General features: G+C 48.4%; 1 protein-coding gene across 2 annotated transcripts in view; it reads right to left on the bottom strand.

The window, feature by feature from the left end:
- The window catches only part of LOC144946607 (bifunctional heparan sulfate N-deacetylase/N-sulfotransferase 2-like), a 76,801-nt gene that overhangs the window by 47,374 nt on the left and 10,448 nt on the right, over window positions 1-18,979 (bottom strand). For both annotated transcript variants that reach the window (XM_078875622.1, XM_078875623.1), the window contains exons 3-4: window positions 4,416-4,503; window positions 3,584-3,738 (exon numbers count right to left, since the gene is read on the bottom strand). In XM_078875622.1, coding sequence (XP_078731748.1) covers window positions 3,584-3,738; window positions 4,416-4,503 — 243 coding nt within the window. The remainder of the gene's footprint in view (window positions 1-3,583; window positions 3,739-4,415; window positions 4,504-18,979) is intronic.

Here is an 18,979-nt window from a genome sequence, read left to right as displayed (position 1 = left end):
CGATTAAAACGCGTCAGGGCTTTGCGGCCTCTCTCCGAGAATTTGACCGCGACTAACGCGACGATTTGTAGCAAATAAGTGGCGTAATTCTCAATTTCACTCTGACAAGGGGTGGAGTGGGGGAGGGCGGGGTGATTATTTCAATTTGGCTCGGCGAGGGGTGTAACGGTGTGGGAGGATTGGGGGGGGGGGAAGGAAACTGGGATAACGTTATGGGGGGGGGGGGTTCTTCGCTCGGGCTCGCGTCAAAATCGAGGGTTACGGCCAAATTAACCACGCGGCTTCCCCCGCTCAACTCCAATTCACCGAACGCTTGACGAGTCTATCGATGGCAGAACCACGCCGCGATTTCCACTGCACAGAGAGACGGGTGAGAAGGGGACGTGCCGTTGTGTGGATCTCCCTCTTCTCTCGTACTCTCCGATGCAAAAAGTGGATATTTTGATGTCCATGGGACCGTTTGGCCTTTTGGGGTGCTCTGCTCTAAGACTGGTGAGGCAAGGCCCTGAACAAGGCTGCCTCTGGTGTTTGGCCAATGAGTTTCAAAGACAAAGCATATATTATAATCAGAGCATGTTTGCTTGCATGTTTTGCCACAACTATCCGTGGATAATGCAGACTTGATGCCTCGAAGTAGGTTTCTATTTGATGTATGAACATCTTAACACCCGTTTTATTGCCAGAAAGGGTAAAATACCTATTCCCACGTTTTTCACTAAGGATATTTTGAACTTACTTGAGTTACGGTGGCTATTGCCTACAGTGCACGCGTCCACGGCGCAGAGATGAGTGTGAGGCATCATGGGTAGAGGGCTGGGTAGGTCAGATGGCAGGGGCAGTGCCTTAGGGACTGTGTCTGAGCCTTATCTGCACGCGTCCGTGGACCGTGCCGGGTATTGCTGATGTCAAGAGTTATAAAGAGGAGTCCTGCGGATGGCGGCATTGACTTGAACAAAGCGTGGTTTTTTTACCAAGGCACCAAAAGCGTAATTTCGACTGCGTAGGTTTCCACGCTTGCGTCGTACGGCTCTCCGGCGTGTTGTCGGCTTGCGCCATGCGTGCTGTTTGGCACGACGTCCGATGTTTCGCTCCACATTTTCGGGAGCTTCTTCAGGTTAAATCCATGTTGGTCATCGTTCCGAACAACACAAGGCATAACCCGAAAAACACATTGGAGACCTAGCGGTTTTGGAAGCTTTGGTTGTGTAGTGACGTATATTGGATCACTACGGCACACAGCGCCAATTACTTATAGAGAGGAGAACTGGAGTGTAAGTAGCCCTCTCTGCACAGCAGGGTGTGCTATGCCATGGTAAATGGTCCCTAAGGAGCATGGTTCTAGCGGCGGGTAGAGAGAGCGCATGTGAGGACGTAGCAGCCCAATTGGCTGGCAAGGGCACGTGACAGGACAGGGTAAGGATGTGGGCCAAAGGTGACAGAAGGGACACGTGGTGTATGGCCCAGAGACTTCTCGGGAGTTCTAGAAGGGGGCGTGGCCGAGGCGGAGCCGAGCCACGCTGAGGGGCATAAAAGGGAGGTCCCGAGGTCCGATCTGGGCTGTCTACTGGAATGGAACCCGACATGCTACGTCTCTTTGGCCTTCGCTCTTCAGTCTTGACGCTCGGCATGGTGGGTCAGGCAGTGCGTTAACTGACCTGACCCGGTTATGTAGTTACCCCGTGGTGGTTACCGCTATATAGTTATCCCGTGAACTATTTGTCTTTTGTCAACGTGACACTTTTGTTTTCTGATTGGCCGTGTCGGGTGGTGGAGGGTTACGACACATTTATAAATAACGCGATCTAACCCAAAAACGTTGATTATGAATAATATTGATCGCGAAAGCCTACGTGTTAAAATGCAAATAGCATTCTCTCATTATTCACGAACTTCCGATCCGCGATTTTGGCTATCCACGAATCGCATCTGGAACTCTACACGACGACTGCATCGAGAGAGAGGAAGAGAGATAAAGACGAGAGAGAATGTGATGCGAGAAAGTGATGAGATAATGTTCATGTGTTTAATAGCTCATTCATGTATTCGTAGGCCAATATCATTATCCGTGACATTTGCAGTTCACGAGCATTTCTGGAACGCATCCCTCACTAATAGCAAGGGAATATTGTACTCGGAGTGATCACATAATAGTTAGTGCACTCGCTACAAACACGGCCGCCTGAGTTTGGTTCGCAGCCTTGATATACACCAGTGGTGAGAGATAACTAAACAAGTCCTGGGCCTCCCCTAGGTTGACTCAGGCTTAATTGAGTACCTGGTGCGGTGTGTAAACATCAGCACTGGTTTGACAAATGAGGCCGGTTGCGGTGCTGGTAACAACCACCAAAGAATCATCATCGGAATCTGTATTTAGACTGCAGAAATCTGATGAGCTATGAAGCTCCTCTTCACAGATGTCCAGGTACGGGAGTAGGGGTAGATATGCTGCTGGATAGTATATGGATATATAGGCGGGTGGGTAGGTAGGCATTAAGGATGGTACTTGAGATGCAATTCTTGATAAAAAAAAATTTAGTGTGGGGCATGCATACTCTATGAATATCCTGTACATCACAAGGGACTTCTCATCCTCAGTGGAGGCTGTGCACTTTCCCACGTGCCCTGACTTTAAGCGCGCATCGTGAGCATCAGAATCTATGTTGAATCGATGAGTCAATACTCGCTAAATGGGAACCTTTATTCAAACCTGTGGGGAGCCCGCTGAGAGAATTAATCACCTTTACAAAGGAGACCTATCTAGAAGTGCACACAAAAGCTAATTTATTTCAGATTATTTTTCACTTTGGTCTGTCTTTTTAAGCAATTACATTCATTATAATTGAGGTATTAGTTTGAGTCAAAGGCACGGTGTCGAATTTGAATTCACTCAAAGCAGGGTATCACCGTGGTGTCAAGTGAACAGGCTGCAGAATCAGACACCATATATCCTTCAAGTGACCCAATTTGTCCACATGGAAGGGATACAGCCCTTCAGCACTTAATCCCTGCTTTATGAATGTCCATTTTCAGGTGGCCAAATCAACATCGTTAAACCTCGGAGCTGTAAAATTTAGTTGAACTGAAATGAAAATTACGGATTGACAAAATATTTTTTTATTTTGTGTGTGCAGCCATTCGCGGCATGGTTGAAACCATCGACTCCGCAACACTGGAGAAAATCAGTAAAATCGCAGAGCGGTCGACACCCAGATTCAGACCCAGGATCTCAGTACGTACGTACGTCTATTGAACGTCTTCGCACCGTACGTAGCCAACCGTGCTAGTCGGAGGTGCGGGGGAAGGACAACAAACTAAGCACATAAAAGCAGTTCTAAAGAAATTCGTTTTCAATCTAGACTTAAAAGTGCACAGCTCCAGTGGCTATGCAGTCAAAAGTGCATCAAATGTGCAGTCACTGCAGCTCAGTGCTCTGACAGCTGAGCCACCCAAACTGACTCAAGAACCTCTCGGTAATAAGTACCCCCCCCGCCTCCTCCACCGCCGTCGCTGCTGCTGCTACCCGGTTGTAAAACGAGCAGCTAATTCGCTCACCAATTCACACCAGAGCCGCGTCGCGACGTACCAGGGCAAACTGGCGGTTGAGTCCCATCTGCTCGACGAGGACGCTCTGGTTGTAGAAGAGGTGGGGCTGCATGTGGCTCCACATGTGTGGGAACCACCAGAACTGGTCACGGTGGGAGATGAGCATGTCGTCACCATTGTCCTCCTCGTCCGTGCCTGCAACCACCACCGTAACATCACATCAACATCACATCAACATCACAACATCACAACAACATCGCCATCGCCACTGTCAGTGACAGCATCACGAGGATTACCGCCACCACCGCCACCACTACAACAATGCCACGGTCAGTGTCAGTGGTACCATGACCACGACCTCACCCAAAGGTAGCGCGCATTCGTCGCTTGTTGCGGAGGTTCACGGTTCAACTCCAGCAGCCGCCCTGGTTACTACCGCAGGCCTAATAACCGTGATAATATTACGCGCCGTCTGCTTTACACCGGACGTTCAATATCCCCGATGTGATTCACAAGAGTGGGCTACTGTGTGCCGGGCGCCAGGGCCCAAATTTGCCAAGCAAAATAATTACCCGCAAATTACTCGATTGGCATTATAAACAGCACTCGTGGCACCCCTACTGACAGACTAATGCCCCGGGTCACTCGTGCATATGAGCCTATCCTGATCTCTTGAATTGTTGCCTGCTGAAACAACATCATAATAGTGACAAAAAAAAAGCAAAGAACCATCAACAAGCGAGGGTTACTCACACCTCTTCGAAGCTGTCTGGCCGGTTTGAAAGCGTAGCCCCAACAACCTCCAGAGGGGCTCTCTTCTCGGCCTCCCTGTACTAGGAGGCCCTTCAGCCAGTGGTGGTGGTGCACAGTACCTGTGTGGTAGAATTTTCCGGAGAAGCCGAGGTTGAAGGTGAAGTTCTTCACCCGCTCCCGCAGCTTCATCTGCGTGTTCAGCAGGGCCTGCGGATCAACGCGCGTTCGATCAACACACGTCCATTCATTCATCCATCCATTCAGTGAGTCGTTGATTCATGCATTTATTCATTTCCAATTATTAACAATAATTAAAATGCACAGCCACCCTGTCAACCCGCTGCTGGATGACGGCATCCCCGCGGGGCGTCGATCACACGTGTTTGTTTGACCATACTTCACCACGGTAATCAGCGCAGGAGGCATGAGCATAAATCTGTTTCTACGAACTGACACTACACACTGGTGGGAGCTGGGATGTCGTGGGTTCGAACACTATGCTACGAATCCGGCAACCTGGGTACGATTCCCGCGCATGTCCACCATCAGTGGCGAATTACATCTGCAACGAACCTGCCCAAATATGTTGGGCTATTACTGTGAACAGAAAAATAATGGAAGGTTGTAAACAGGATCCAGATTTTGAAAGTTAATTGAGTTACACAAATATGCGGCTACTCCACATGTGCCTTATTTGTTTACTAAAATCGATTCTTATGCAAATTATACTCACCCAATGTTGCGAGTCACAACTGATGATTTACAGGGGTGTGCCGATTGCAATCAAATCGCAAGCAAATTACAGGCTAATGTTACATTTAGTCTAATGGAGTGGATGCAAAAGGACGGAAACTATAAACAACAATGACTCTCAAAGAGATTGTACGAAGAGACAAAAAGTAACACTCTTTAAATTGAACTGTGACCGACAATCCTGAAAATTCACGGAACCGTCGCGCGGGAATGTGAATCATCACCCACCGAGTGAGATAGCCTCTCTCGCTCCACGCATTAAACTATTTAATAGATAAACGGAAATGTTTTTCAAAGACCAGACGGGTGCGCGCATTAATCGCCCGTGCCAATCTCTATTCATTAGGGGCAATTCCAAAAGCAACTTCCTACTCATTAGCGTCTCCTTTCAATTAACATAGCAAAACGGCATTTTAGATCGGTTCCATGGGTAGCAATCGGGCCCGACTAAGTGGTCACCGAACAGTCCCGCGGCGCGGCTTCAAGCGGCGTCCCCTCTGCCGCAACGCGCCGTGGCTCATCCCCAACGTGGGTTGACTGCGAATCCTGAAAGCCGCCGCAATCTCGGTGAGCAACGCGCGTTGTTTTCCTGGGTTCCACTGCGCGATCCTCTTAACTCGCTCCCAAACACTGGGCCACGCGAGCGCACGAGGACTTTTCAAGCGGGTCGACGAGGTTCCAAAACGGCGTCTCTGTTTATTTGCACGGCTCCCGGCACGCAGCTACGCCAACGTAATGTGAACGTGCTGGCGTTACGATTGGCCCTCCATACGGGCCTCCTCTCCCGTCAAGATCCCTTATCCAGTGGTCACGTAACTCTGGCAATTGAGTCACGTGCATGCCTAACGTGCGTTTGGCGAAGGGCGTGGCCGAGCGTACGGCATTTAATTAAACCGCACCGTCGCTTATAAACGGGACTCTAAGCCGGCCGCCACCGCAGCTCATCCCGTGCTGCCGACAAACAATAATCCCCACGGCGCGAACTGCCACGGAAACAATTAAAGGTTTAATCGAACGCGAAAGTGCCTTTGCCGAGGATAAGTTAGGTCGGTGATAAGCAGTGGCAGAAAGCAACATGACAGAATTAAGAGAGCAATTAATGTAACCTTCAGCGATGTCCATTATTCATTAAGGGCAGAGCTCGGCAATGCTTTTCATGAGGGCAACTGCCTCCTCCTACGCGTGGCAACAGTGGAAAACGGCGAATGCAAAGCAGTGGATTCCTTGTTGAGAGGCAATTTAGTGCCTCAACATGCCTGAAGAACACCCACTCATTTCTCTCTGTAGATTATGCAACATAAAAAATGTACTTTCGACATTTCTAAAACAGCTGATTGTGATCGAGTAACTCGTCATTTTCCTTAAATCCTGAGGATGTTCTCCAAGGGGCTCGCAAGCTAAAATTTGGTACAAATATGGTCAGGACTATGTTTATAATTCAAATGCTCCAAATATCAAAATTGTCCCAAAATGGGCTCCCAAAAGGTTATAGCTACGACATTGATTGGTTTCACGCTCAACGGTAATAAAAAAATAACAACAAGATCCTTTTCAGAAAAAAACGAGGTAAACACACCTCCTGCGTATTTTGAATGGAATAACAATTTGGCAAAATGCCACCTCCGTGAGATAACAATATGGGGCTTTTCTGTCCTCTCATAGCCGAATTAATGCGTGTGAAATTGTGTCCCGTAGTGTGCACAGATTTTTTAAAAAGGCCACTCCAAGATTTTATTGAACAAAAATCTCTTGCATAGCCAATTCTCAGAAGAGAAAAAAAACTAGAGTGCGGTGATCTGCCGGATTTCTGAACCCAAGGCTCTCACAGCATTGGTGGTAAACGCATCCGCGATGACAAAGGACCGTTTCCCAAAACATCGTCTATATGTTGCTAAGGTCACAGTGTTGTTGACGAGTGTGTCGAGTTTTTGATGAAGGCAGGGGGCTTGAGCACCGATCAGTCACCCTGCCACCATAAACAATGTCTGTTCAAGTGACACCACGTGCCTTGTGCGTGTCCCTGTGTCTGAACGCTCGTAGAACGCTCTATTGGTGCATGCTTCTTTGTGGTGGGGGAAACATAATATATATACCCTGTCATGTGTCATAAGTATTATGAGCTCTGTGCCAAACCTAAAAAAACACACAGCTCAGGGTGTGTGCAAGTATCTGGCTAACCACAAGTCAAGCGGGAATCTTCATGCTAATAGAAGAATGTGAAATATTTATTCTGGGACAGCCTTATGAATCACTTCAGGAGAGTTCTGCATTCGGGATGTTTGGCCAATTCTTTTCACATCATTGCATTGCAAGTAAGAAAGGACCCACAGTACCGGGAGAAAAACCCACGATGACTCTCGACAGTACACACCGATGGGTTAGCGAACCCGATCACTATCTGTTTTACTTGGTCCATCATCCTTCCAGGGTTACTAAAATAGGTACCAGATTGTCATGCTATGGAGAACCAAGGCAATGTGAAATGTTAATTTGTGGCAGATTGATTCTGGCACACGTGGAGACATTTCAAACTCCAACTTCATGATTTATTGGCAAAGTGGGTGTGGAGTGTTATGCAATATTAATAATGCCATTTATTAACCCAGGAGGGCATCGAGCAGGGCACGTTGGGAAATCCAGAGCATTGCAACCCTTGGCATTAGAGAACGGCCCATGGAAGCGGATATCACAGAGCTACCTCTACAATCACGCAAAGCGACCTCTGGTCCACACAGCAGAGAACAGCACCCCAGGATGTCAGCGGTGTCCTCCGAGCCACCTGGCCACACGAGCTCCAGAGGACCAAAGTCTCAACGACGATGACCGTGGGTCGACCGAGGCACTTGATGGCGGCCCGGACGTGCCGTTGCTCCACGCCCAACCATCGTCGCATCCTCCGCCAGTGTCTCAACCGCCCGCTCACTCGCCCGCTCACTCGCCCGCTCACTCGCTCGCTCACTCGTTCGCTCACTCACTCGTTCCTTCGCACAATTCGACATCTCCCAGAGGACAAAGATGAGGATGACGAGGAGGAGGGGGACGAGAAAGGGAAAGGCCACGGCTGGCAACGCTCTGAAGGTCACACGCGCGGCGGGGGGGGGGGAGATCCGAGGGGGGGGGGGGCAATGATTATCGGTGCGAGCACCGCGCCCGATCTTTTAATTCAATTCAGCCGGGAAGCACGGGGGTCCCGGCCAACGGGAGGGGGGGGGGGGGGCAATCGATAGCCATTACGCGGACGTGAGTCACGGCAAGCACCGCTGCCATCGAGATCCCACTGCATTAATTACCCAGGAGCGACTTGTTTGTGCCGATTTACTGAACTGCCTGCGCGGGTCCTATTTGCTCACGATATAAAAACCAACGGCCGCGGCTTTCGCATCCGCCGGCGCCGTGCCTGTGCTTGGTTCCCGCGCAGATTGTTGTTGTCGTGTACGAACTTGCCGAGTGAGGGTGAAGGCGCGGCCCGGATATCGTCGGCTCGCGGCACTACCCTGGCGGCAGGGCCTACGCGCGAGGGAGCTCTGAGAGGGCAGCTCTACAGGGTATTTGGCCTGCTCTTCCTCGCTTGGACCGGTGTTTTGGAAGAGGTCGGAGTACCCACTCCTCGCCCCGCCACACGCGGCATGTCGAGCGACGGACTTATACTGCCGGGATTTAAGAAACGTGAACAAATTTATTTCAACTGCAGCGCCGGGAAGCTGAACCGGTGACCGGTGGATTGCCAGTACGGTGTGCTCACCATCACACCGTGGCAGCGACCATGAATTAATATCAGCCGGGCTCCTCTTGCGAGCATCTCTTTAGAGTGCCGGGTATTAAAGAAGGACCCTAAGGAAGCTTGGGATCTCAGTTCGTCTTTGCGATCCTCATGATGCCCATGTACTTGTTCTGCTTATTATGAGCGAATGTACAATCCTCACACGGTAGCGCGATGGGTATGCACACCATGAACCTGCGCTCGGCAGACACGTGGCCAGTGCACTTCAAGGCTTTGTTGCTAATCAACAGAACGCAATCGTGTCACGTGACGCACGTGCGCTTGGCTGAGCATGCGGGGAAGGTCACAACTTGACTCGATTTCGGTGCGATCGGCGTACAATTTATGGTTACCGCAAGTGTCGCAATTACGCGCGGAGAAAAGGCAAACTCCAAATCTGTAATTTTGCCCCGGATTTGAACATGATTACGCGAGGCCTGCATTGTGAGCGCATCAATGACGCGTTTCAGCCCCTAAATATTTTAGTTTCGTTGCACTAAAAGCAGGCGAGCAGATAATCCCTGACCGTGAGAGTTGATCTGTGCGTGTCCCACCCACCCTTGCCTCTGAAGCGTGCATCCATCAAGAGGCACACCTCTATTTAGTAAGTGAGCTGTACTAATTGCAAAATCATCCGCTGACTTATGGCTCCCTCACGCATTTCACGGCCCCATAAATAATCCGCTCGGCTGGATGCCAATGTCCTTCGTCGGTGGTGGTGGTGGTGGTCCGGTGCGCGGGCAATAAAAAAAATCACGGGCAATCGCTCATGCCAATCTAATTCGCAATACATCTCTGCTATAAATATCCGAGCAATCCATGCGCGGCACAAACAATCGATGCGAGGCAATCAATGGGCCTATTGTTTTGTGCCTCCGTCCGACCTCCGGGCAGCTGAGTGATGTTTGACTGCCACACCTAATCAGCTTAGCGCGCGGAGCGACACTCGGGAATCTAATGTACCGCGCCGATCCCATCAGTGCTCTGCACTGCCGCTCTGCACCAAGATATTGGGCACCATCCGCGCATTAATAATTAACGGCGCAGCAAAAGTAATTTTTCGACTATTTTTCGCACGTGCGCAAATTTTTTTTCCGCTCATCCCGTATGAAAATGATACGGTCACGTTCAAGGTTTAATTTTTATAGCACAAAACGACCTGCGTAACGCGAGCGTAAGCTTAGAGAACCCTGGGTGTGAGCCTGGAGAGCAAGGGATGATGGATGATTAGGTGACGTTCAATAATAAGGATGGCGGGCATTCTAGCCTTAAAAAACGCAATGGATTGAAGGATGAGCTGTGCATCCTGGTATCAAAATGGCCGAAAGGCGCACTGTGATTGGAAACATTTTGAATTCATTACACCCGAAGGTCTCGCTGTGCCTCAAGACGTATTGACGGGATAGGGTGGGAGAAAGTCGCCCTTCCCGCTGTGGCCCCACCTGTAACGGGCTTTCCTGTCACCTTAAAACACAAAACTAACATCGTCGTCGGGGCCAAAACGGTTGTCGTTAATTTGATTCCAGATATGATCAGTGGAGCTAAATGCCACAAAAAGGTCCTGTTAAGGGCCAACAACCGACTGGCATTTAACTCCTGAACATATTGCAATATGGCAGAATAGAATTCACGGCCTCATTCTATTTGACATTAAAAAAAAGAACTTTATTGATGTTCAGTGTTTTTTTTCTTCAAGCTGACCCCGCACTAGTGCAAAGCGCCATAACAGTACGCAGAGTGCCTGTCGGAAACCTACTTGCTGTACCTCCGCCTGTAACCACCTCATTGCACCACCCACAAGGTGTCGAGTGTTGTGCAAATATATCGTCGCGACTGTCATCCCCGTGTCATCCACCAATCCCCCCCCCACCCAACTCCCCGAAGACCACCTGCAAGTCCCTCACTTCACAAACAGCATTTCCACCCCCCCGACCTCGTCCCAAGAAAATAACGAATCGTCGTCAACGCGCGTCCTGCATCCATCAGTCTACCGCAGCGAAGGGTCTGACAAAGTGCGGGACCCCGTTCGATAGAGACGCGACAACGGGATGGTGGCGGAGACGGGCAATAAGTCGCCTGTGGCCGAGGCAATCTGGCGAGGAAATCAATTGACGAATCATGGGCAGCGGCGCGGCGGAATGTGGCCGCCGTCCCTCTTCGCCTCATCGGAAGAGCCGCGCGGTCGGCGCGGACAGGCCCGGTGAATGAGTGGAGGGGAATGTTTCACTGCGATGGCATTTTGGCACTGCCTGCAAGACACCGTGCGTGCCCCTCTTCCTTGTAACATCAACGCTTTCCAACTCGGGCTGAAAGCGGCTATGAAATTGGCTCTGTCAGTCTATCCATAATGGAGGGGGGTGTCACTGTGAAGATGATCGATCATCCAATACTAACTAAACTTTAGGATAAAGTTGCGTTGCTATTCGGGACTTTTCCAATATTGAAGAGAAAAAAATGATTTTTCCAAAAATTGCCCAGAAATGTGGGGACATAAAGCAGAGCGATAAGCACTATCTCTCTTACCCTGGAGCTCCTGAAAAATTATCGTTAAAACACTTCACTTTAAAATCTTCAACAAGCTTAAAACTTGTGCTCAAGAGCCCATGGCACACGTTCTCCTCCGTGCACATCTACGAAATAACATTTTAAGTTCTTGCACAAAAATTAACCACAATACCTTGCTAATCTCGTCAAGGAACATCCATCCTCGCAGAGGCTTTTGGCAGGCCATCGAACAAAAACAGCCACCGCATTGCGCGCCTTCAGATGCGATTCTACGGCCATCTGGAATGCTCTTCCTTTCGATTGAAAAAGTATTTCTTCAGAACTACTTGTTGTGTTTAGCTTGTTGTCCTTGCCCCACATCTCCGATAAGCACGGTTGGCTACGTACGGTGCGAAAGAAGTTCAACATACATACGTACAATATTTGGATCTTCATCTTCCTTTTGTCCGGGGTGGATTTAATCAGTGACTGGACAGGGTCACTGTTGAGAGCAGCCGCCACTGTACGGGATGGAAGCCGCCTCAGCGACGGACGGGGAAAAGCGGAGAGGCCAATAGTTCTCCCTTCGCACCCAACGAGCCCCAAAGTTACTTGTGGAAAGCTTTTTTTCCCCCGGTAGCGGTCAGCGCGCTGTGCTACGAACCCGGCGGCCCGAGTTCGATTCTCGCTCACGGTCAAAACCGGTGATGATTATCTCAACCAGTCCTGGGCCTCCCCTAGGTCGACTCAGCCTCATGAGTACCCGGTGCGGTGTGTAAACACCGCTACTAGGGAGACAAAGGCGGCCGGGCGTGGTATTGGCCACCCACCGTCTCGTGTGCCGTGCCAGCCTTCATAGGTGCTCGCTAACAGCACTTGCCCCTACAGTCTGTTAAGGCTACACGGGGGATATTTGATATATGTTATACTCACCCCTGCCACAAGGATGTGGAACTTCCACCACTGACATGGGGCTGCAAACAGGAGATAAGCAACCACCCTCAAATGTTCATTCGAGCAAGAAATTACTTTGGCTCGTGAATGCTTGATGAGTGGCGCTATGCTGCGGTCCGGCCTCGTCTGTCTGGACTTCACAGCTCACGCGTCCCGTGTCGACAAGTGCCATATGGCGTCACCCCCAGCACCCCCAGCAAAATCTACACTGAGGTGGGAAATATCTCCCTGGTCCCCTCCCCTACTGGCCCACCCCATCACCTCCCCCCCCCCCCCCTTTGAAGATGCATCTGTCTTGATGAATATATCCGGTAAAAATGCAGCGTTCTCAAATTAAACGTAAATAAAAGTGTAAATTATTTATGCGCCTGCTGGGCACGACAGCAGACTTAACATGTGTTTAGTACTGAAGTCTTGCTCAGCATTCATATGACGAATATTAATGTCGCTGGAAACATAATTCCCAGTTCAAGTGCCCGAAAATTTGATTTTCTTTTACCGTCATCCGCCATGGTCGATCCACTCCTGAATGACGGCCTCTCCCCAAGCCGCCGCCACCATCTCTCACGCTCCTGCGATGCAATAATCCACCGACCCGCGGCACGCACGGGGCTCATTTCATCGCTTCATCTCCTCGAAAAAAGTTCTCAAACAGCGGCTCCATTGCTTGGCTGCCACACCGTCGTTATTGTTGGCCATCGGCCATCGGTGTACTACCTGTTACCATGACAATGTAATTACATAGTTCACAATGAAAAAAAACAACTTTTACGGTTGAGCATCGAGACAAAGATAGCCCCGAGAAGATGACACTACAGAACCACTTCCTGGATTGATCGACCGCTTTCATCCTACACAAGAGGGAGCTCCTTCACGTACTGTAAAGGTCGGTTCATGTGCTCATCATACAAAATATAATTTAATTCCAATGTTACTCCAATTAAGTCGGGAAAAATTTAACTAAGTGAAGCAACTGGTACAAGCTAGAAAACCAGGCCATTGAGGGAGCCTTTTCCCTGACGCTACAAACAAACGCGCAGACAGACATATGTTAAACGAAGCAGCTTAAACCCACAAATCATGCTGGTATTAAGAATAAGTGATATTGCTCTGCTATGTCAATGCGCCCTATAAATATTTACAATGTTGCCAATCTGACAAAAAAAAAACACGTGAATCTGCTTCATAGTAATCCTTTTATGTTTTTTTTTTTAAACAGTTTTCACGTAAACACGTGAAGTGCCCTTTGATGGACGGACACACACGGGCGGACAGACATTTCCTGGGACGAGCAACAAGTAGCCTGTCGGCCCTTTTTACATAAACAGATGAACATCGATTGGGTTTTGGGGTTTAGTACTATTTTTTTTAGACACGTGTGAAGTATCTATGGACGGACGGGCAGGAAATGTCCCAGCCATGGCAATAAGCAGCCTATCGGATCTTTTAATGACCATAAATACACGATAAGATTTTTAGCTCAATCGTTGACAAGCAGGCCAAGGCTATAAATTTAGTTCGCCCGAGAACCCAGTTTAATATCCTCTGGCTGCCACAATTTCAAGCAGGATGCAAGCATATAAAACGAGTATGAAAAGTCTGACAAGGAAAGCTTGCATTGAGATAAATAGGAGATAAAGAGGCCCAGAAACGTGTAGATAGAGTCTCCGCGGAACGACCTCCAGAGTGTGTGAAATCACTTGAAGAACGTTTCTGCCTCAGCCCTGGACGAGAACGGATAACAGAAACTTAATCAGCTCGCAGTAAATTTTGAAGGCCTATGCGCGTGCTTCAAACAAAGCCACGTAGGTAAAACATTAAAATTAATAAAAGTAAAATAAAATAAAAATCACGACGTTTTGACAGCTGTCGTGGCTGTGACGGTTCCACCTGAAGACGGAAGCTTGTGTTGCCTCCGAAACGTCGTGATTTTTATTTTATTTTACTTTTATTAATTTTTATGTTTTACCTACGTGACTTTACCGAAAAAACCTAAGAATATGAATCCTTGCAGTCACGAAAACTTCAAATCTAGAATCAAACAAAGCGTTTATATGACATCAGAGTGAGGTACGTGAAAACCGAAATTATTTCCCAGAAATTCGATATTCTTTGCCACAAAGCCCAAATCCAATTCTTGTCTTGAAGATAACGAATGAGCCAGCACAACACCGAGAAGAAACTGAAAGTGAAAACATTACAGTGATCTAAGCTATCTGTGCCTTTTGCCGTGTGTTGAACGGTTAAACAGAAACAAATGTTAGCCTACTTGCATTGCTATGAAGAAACAGATCAAACGAAACTAAACTTTTATTTTACCAGGTAAGGCCCACTGAGCAATGTTGCTCTTTTTCAGATGCGACCTGGCCACAATTGATAGCTCAACAAAGTGGCTCATCTTGTGGAAATTTATAGCAGCCAAAAACTCGAAACGCACGTTTATAAATGTGGTGGAGACAAACCAGAGGAGCCGGAGAAAAATCCAAGCGATCACGGTGAGAGAGAGACATGCAAACTCCAAATATAGACGTCAGGGTCTGGATCAAACCCACGACCTCCTGCATACCAGGCGAGGTCGTTAACATCTCGCCACCGTGGCGCCCAAATCAAATCGAGCCATCAGAATACGAATTGAATTGGGAGGCTTTGGCCGGTTTGGCCGACTCCCGTCGAATCATGCCTCTTCAATGACTCCAGGAGGGGGCACAGCGAGCCGTTCCTTGCTCACCGTCAAGATTGACGACCGAGTACAACTCCCCAACATCATCCCGACGATGGCCGGGCCGTGAGCCCAGGTGCTTTCACAGCAGATGCCCCCGGTTCTTGAGGGGGTTTCGCCCTGAAATGTTACGCGTTCATTGAGCTGTGTTTCCCTCGCGAAAGTTTGTATGTTGGGTTATTGAACAATCACAAAGAAAAATATTCAAGACCGAATCACCAGCGAGCAGCAGCATGAACTCAGAGAAAACCACTCTCATTTGTTGCTATTAAGTCAAAGGTCAAAGCTCGTTGTGTGTATGCATGCCTGTGTGCTGAACTTCTTTCGCACCATACGTAGCCAACCGTGCTAATCGGGCCACCACGGTGTCGAAGATCTCGACTACCTATCCATTGCACTCGTGCTGGAAATTCCACATTGATATGGGGGGGCACCGTAGCGGCGAATGTATAAGCAGTTGGCTATTATCCACGGGTCTTAAGCCGGCCAATTTGTCGTGGCACCCACTTGGGGAGGGGGCGGGGGGGAGGGATACGTCGTTACTCCTGTTACCCACGCATTTGTCGCAGATGGGCCGGAGTTTGCTGCCAAAAATTAATCCCATTATTCACGTCCGTCCACCTTTTTTTTCCCTCGACATTCAAATCCGCGACGTTTGTTTCCAGTGACTCGCCGTAATATTATGACCCACACCCCCTCCACCGAACCTCGCCCTCAAAGCACGCGATAACACACACAGGTGCCCCACCCCCACAAAGCAGGCAAATATAGACTTGGTTTTCCATCCACTTTCATATAATTTAACATCAATTAATCTCGTTTAAAATTCATTAACATTTCTTAATTGGATTTCTCCTCGGGTGAGCAGCCGTGGCAAGGGTTAATGAGTGTTATGAGCTCAGACTTGGGAGCGAGCCGCATTGATTGCTCTTGGCGAGCATTAACCTGGGGTCGCGTAACTATTATAAGACACCAACCCCAAGTTGGTGACAATACAAATCAAGACTTTGATTTCGGTGCGATTTGAATTCGCATTCCAGCGATTTGTGTTCGAGCCCATGAATATCGGGGAAATGTCAAACGCGCGGTTAATTACTCGCTAATTTTTGGGCTAAACGATGGCAAATGAGAAAACGTAGAAAAATACGTGGCAGCGTTTTAAACGCGAGCGTGAGAGTGCGACGCAGAGGCAGATTAATTGGAACGCGAAAAAATTCAGACAAATGAGCGCTCCAAATAAGCGAAACAAAGCAATGAATAATCTGGGGGTGATTTAAAACTGGATTACCGCTGTTATCTCAACTCGATTTACACACGGGTCCACGTGACGTAGAGCGGACGCTGCCGTCGTGCGTAAGATCAGCGGCGTCGCAGTCGAAACATTGGAAATGTCTCTTAAATCCCACCCCTCCCACCTCTGTCCACCCGGCAGTATAAATGGCAACGCCACAGTCAATCGGCGGGTCACGTGTGTGGTGGGGTATTTCCACCGCGAACAAGACGGATAGTCACGGCACTCTCAAGCTCCTTTGAGTGGAGGCCTTCGCACGAGCAGTGGGGGTGAGCAAGTAATTGCAGGGCTGCGCCTTTCACCTCGACCTAGCGCAGTTTTATTCAGTGCAAGGCCCACAGGCCACTGGTGGGCCCCTGGTGGCCTTTAGTACGCCCCCCCCCCCCCGACAATACACAAACTTGAAAACATCCCCATCATTATCGTGCTGTCGAACCCCCAATGGTTTCAAATGTGGCGGCCCTCACACCGACGATGTCTTATTGGCGAATGGGCCCACCTCCCGTGAAAATTGGTGAAGAACACGGACCCTATAGTATACGGAGTATTGGACATTAATGCTGTGGGGCAGGGCACCTGACCCACGAGGTCAGGGTTAGGGGTCAACTTAGCTCTTGATCGCTCCGGAGATGATAAAAATGAGTAGCACACAGTGGTCGTCCTATGGGCAGAATAGTGACTATCACAGGAATGTGGAATTTCCTAACACTGGCCTAAGGATGACAACACCACATTTGCGCAGTTATACTTTCAAAAGAATATTGATATTCAGTGAGTACGAGGGAATTGTTACGTATTATGATTATTATTGTTATATATTTTGGAGCCACAGCTAAAAAAAGAGAATGCATCCAAGAGGACATTTACCGAAGAGATGGAGCAATGGAATCAGGTTTGAGGTGGCTTATTACACCGCAGCATAATTGGAGATGATGATGATGATGAATTGGGGAGGCAAACATCGAGCAGCGGATTGGCCAAGGCTAATGATGACGACGAAGACTGCCAATAGCCTTTATATTAACATGCCTGGGAACCATACCCATACATGTGTAATAACAGCCATAGAGGGTTCACGTGGGGATTGGCTTGCCGGTCCTGCTTGTAGCCAATAAGGGTTGAGATAGGGACCATGGCCCAGGCGTGATCACGACAGGTCATCAGGAGTGATTGGCCTAGCCATTCGGGGCCCCAGCTAATGGGGAGCCGGATGAGGGGCGTGGTCCCGGGATTGACAGGGAACCATCGAGAATGGTCGAAGCTGTCCATGTACGATTGGCTGGGGGGACCACGTGACGAAGGTATTAAGAGCGAGTGAGAGAGAACGATCGGGAGCAGACTGGAACTGACAAGAGCAGGGTCACGCGCGGACGGGGGCTCGGGGTGCCACGTGCGCGGTGGGGACTTAGTGCGTAGTCTGTCCTCTCTCCGTTGTCTGCCAGCAACGGAGAGTGAGTGAGCAAAGTGTATTGTGGAGTGGAAATAAAAGGACTGATTCCGAAGCCGTCTCCCGAAGGATTATTACACATGCATCAATCCAAGTTTAACTACAAAACCCTTATATAACAATTACCACCAGATTTACCAACACAGCTTCCTATCTCTCGTGCCGACGAGGGCTGTAAAGTTTTTATACAAGATTGAAACAATAACATGCCTCTTCTTGGTTCTTTCGGTAAAGTCACGTAGAAGGGAAGTAATAAAATAATAAAAATAAAACATAATAAAACAATTCTCACGACGTTTCGGCCACAACGCAAGCAGCCGTCCTCAGGCGAAGAATGAGAACATTATCAAGCTAGGAGCTTATATAGGTGTAGCGAGGAGGAGCGCCTTAACAAAAGAATGTGCATATGAAGAGGAATTTAGCATACCAATGGGCAATGCATAGGAGGTGGGCGGAGGGGTTTCAAAGTCCCATTATGCCCATGCATTATGCAGGATCAACAGCACCACGGGGGGGCGCAAGGAACAGCGTTAATAAAGGAAAGGAATGTTAGTGATATGTAGCTGCATTTGCCAAACAACCACGTAGAAAACCAAAGTGAAAACTACATAAAAAACTAAAATATAAACTGATACTTACTATACTCTACAATAAGCTGAGTTACTAACAACAAATAATAAAATTACAATTCTACGTCGTAAGAAGTATATAATATACTTCCATCTAAACTTTATTCTCTTAGCATATACAGTACTATATACTGCCATAGATAAACCCAACATTAAATTATATACTGTATTGCTGTAAACCACCCTATACTTTATACATTTTAATATAACACTATGTATTATTCAACTCACCCTAATGTGTATCGAAATGGTTTATTACGTCCTTCCAATGATTGCTAAGCCTGAATCCATCTTCTCGGTTAAAATTGTCTCTGTGTTTGTATATGTGGATCGCCTCATGAACGAATCTCTCATGATAGCCAGATGGCTTGCAGAGAACCTCCGTCTTGGAGAAGTCAATGTCATGTGAGCCCACTGAGTTGTAACAGTGGTCTGCCACGGCTGAGGTGTTTGTCCTACCGTGTTTTAGATCAGCTTTATGTTCATGAATGCGGTCTGAGACGTGTCGTTTGGTTTCCCCAATGTAACTGCTACCACAGAGGCAACTTAGTTTGTAGACGCCAGGGTACTGTATGTCTGGAATCACATCTTTTACAGATGGTACCAGATCACGGATTTTATGTACTGTGTTGAATCGGACCTGGAT

This window comes from Lampetra fluviatilis, chromosome 41 (assembly GCF_964198595.1).
Source record: "Lampetra fluviatilis chromosome 41, kcLamFluv1.1, whole genome shotgun sequence".
Taxonomy (NCBI): Eukaryota; Metazoa; Chordata; class Hyperoartia; order Petromyzontiformes; family Petromyzontidae; genus Lampetra; species Lampetra fluviatilis.
This window is presented reverse-complemented; position numbering and strand designations above follow the sequence as displayed.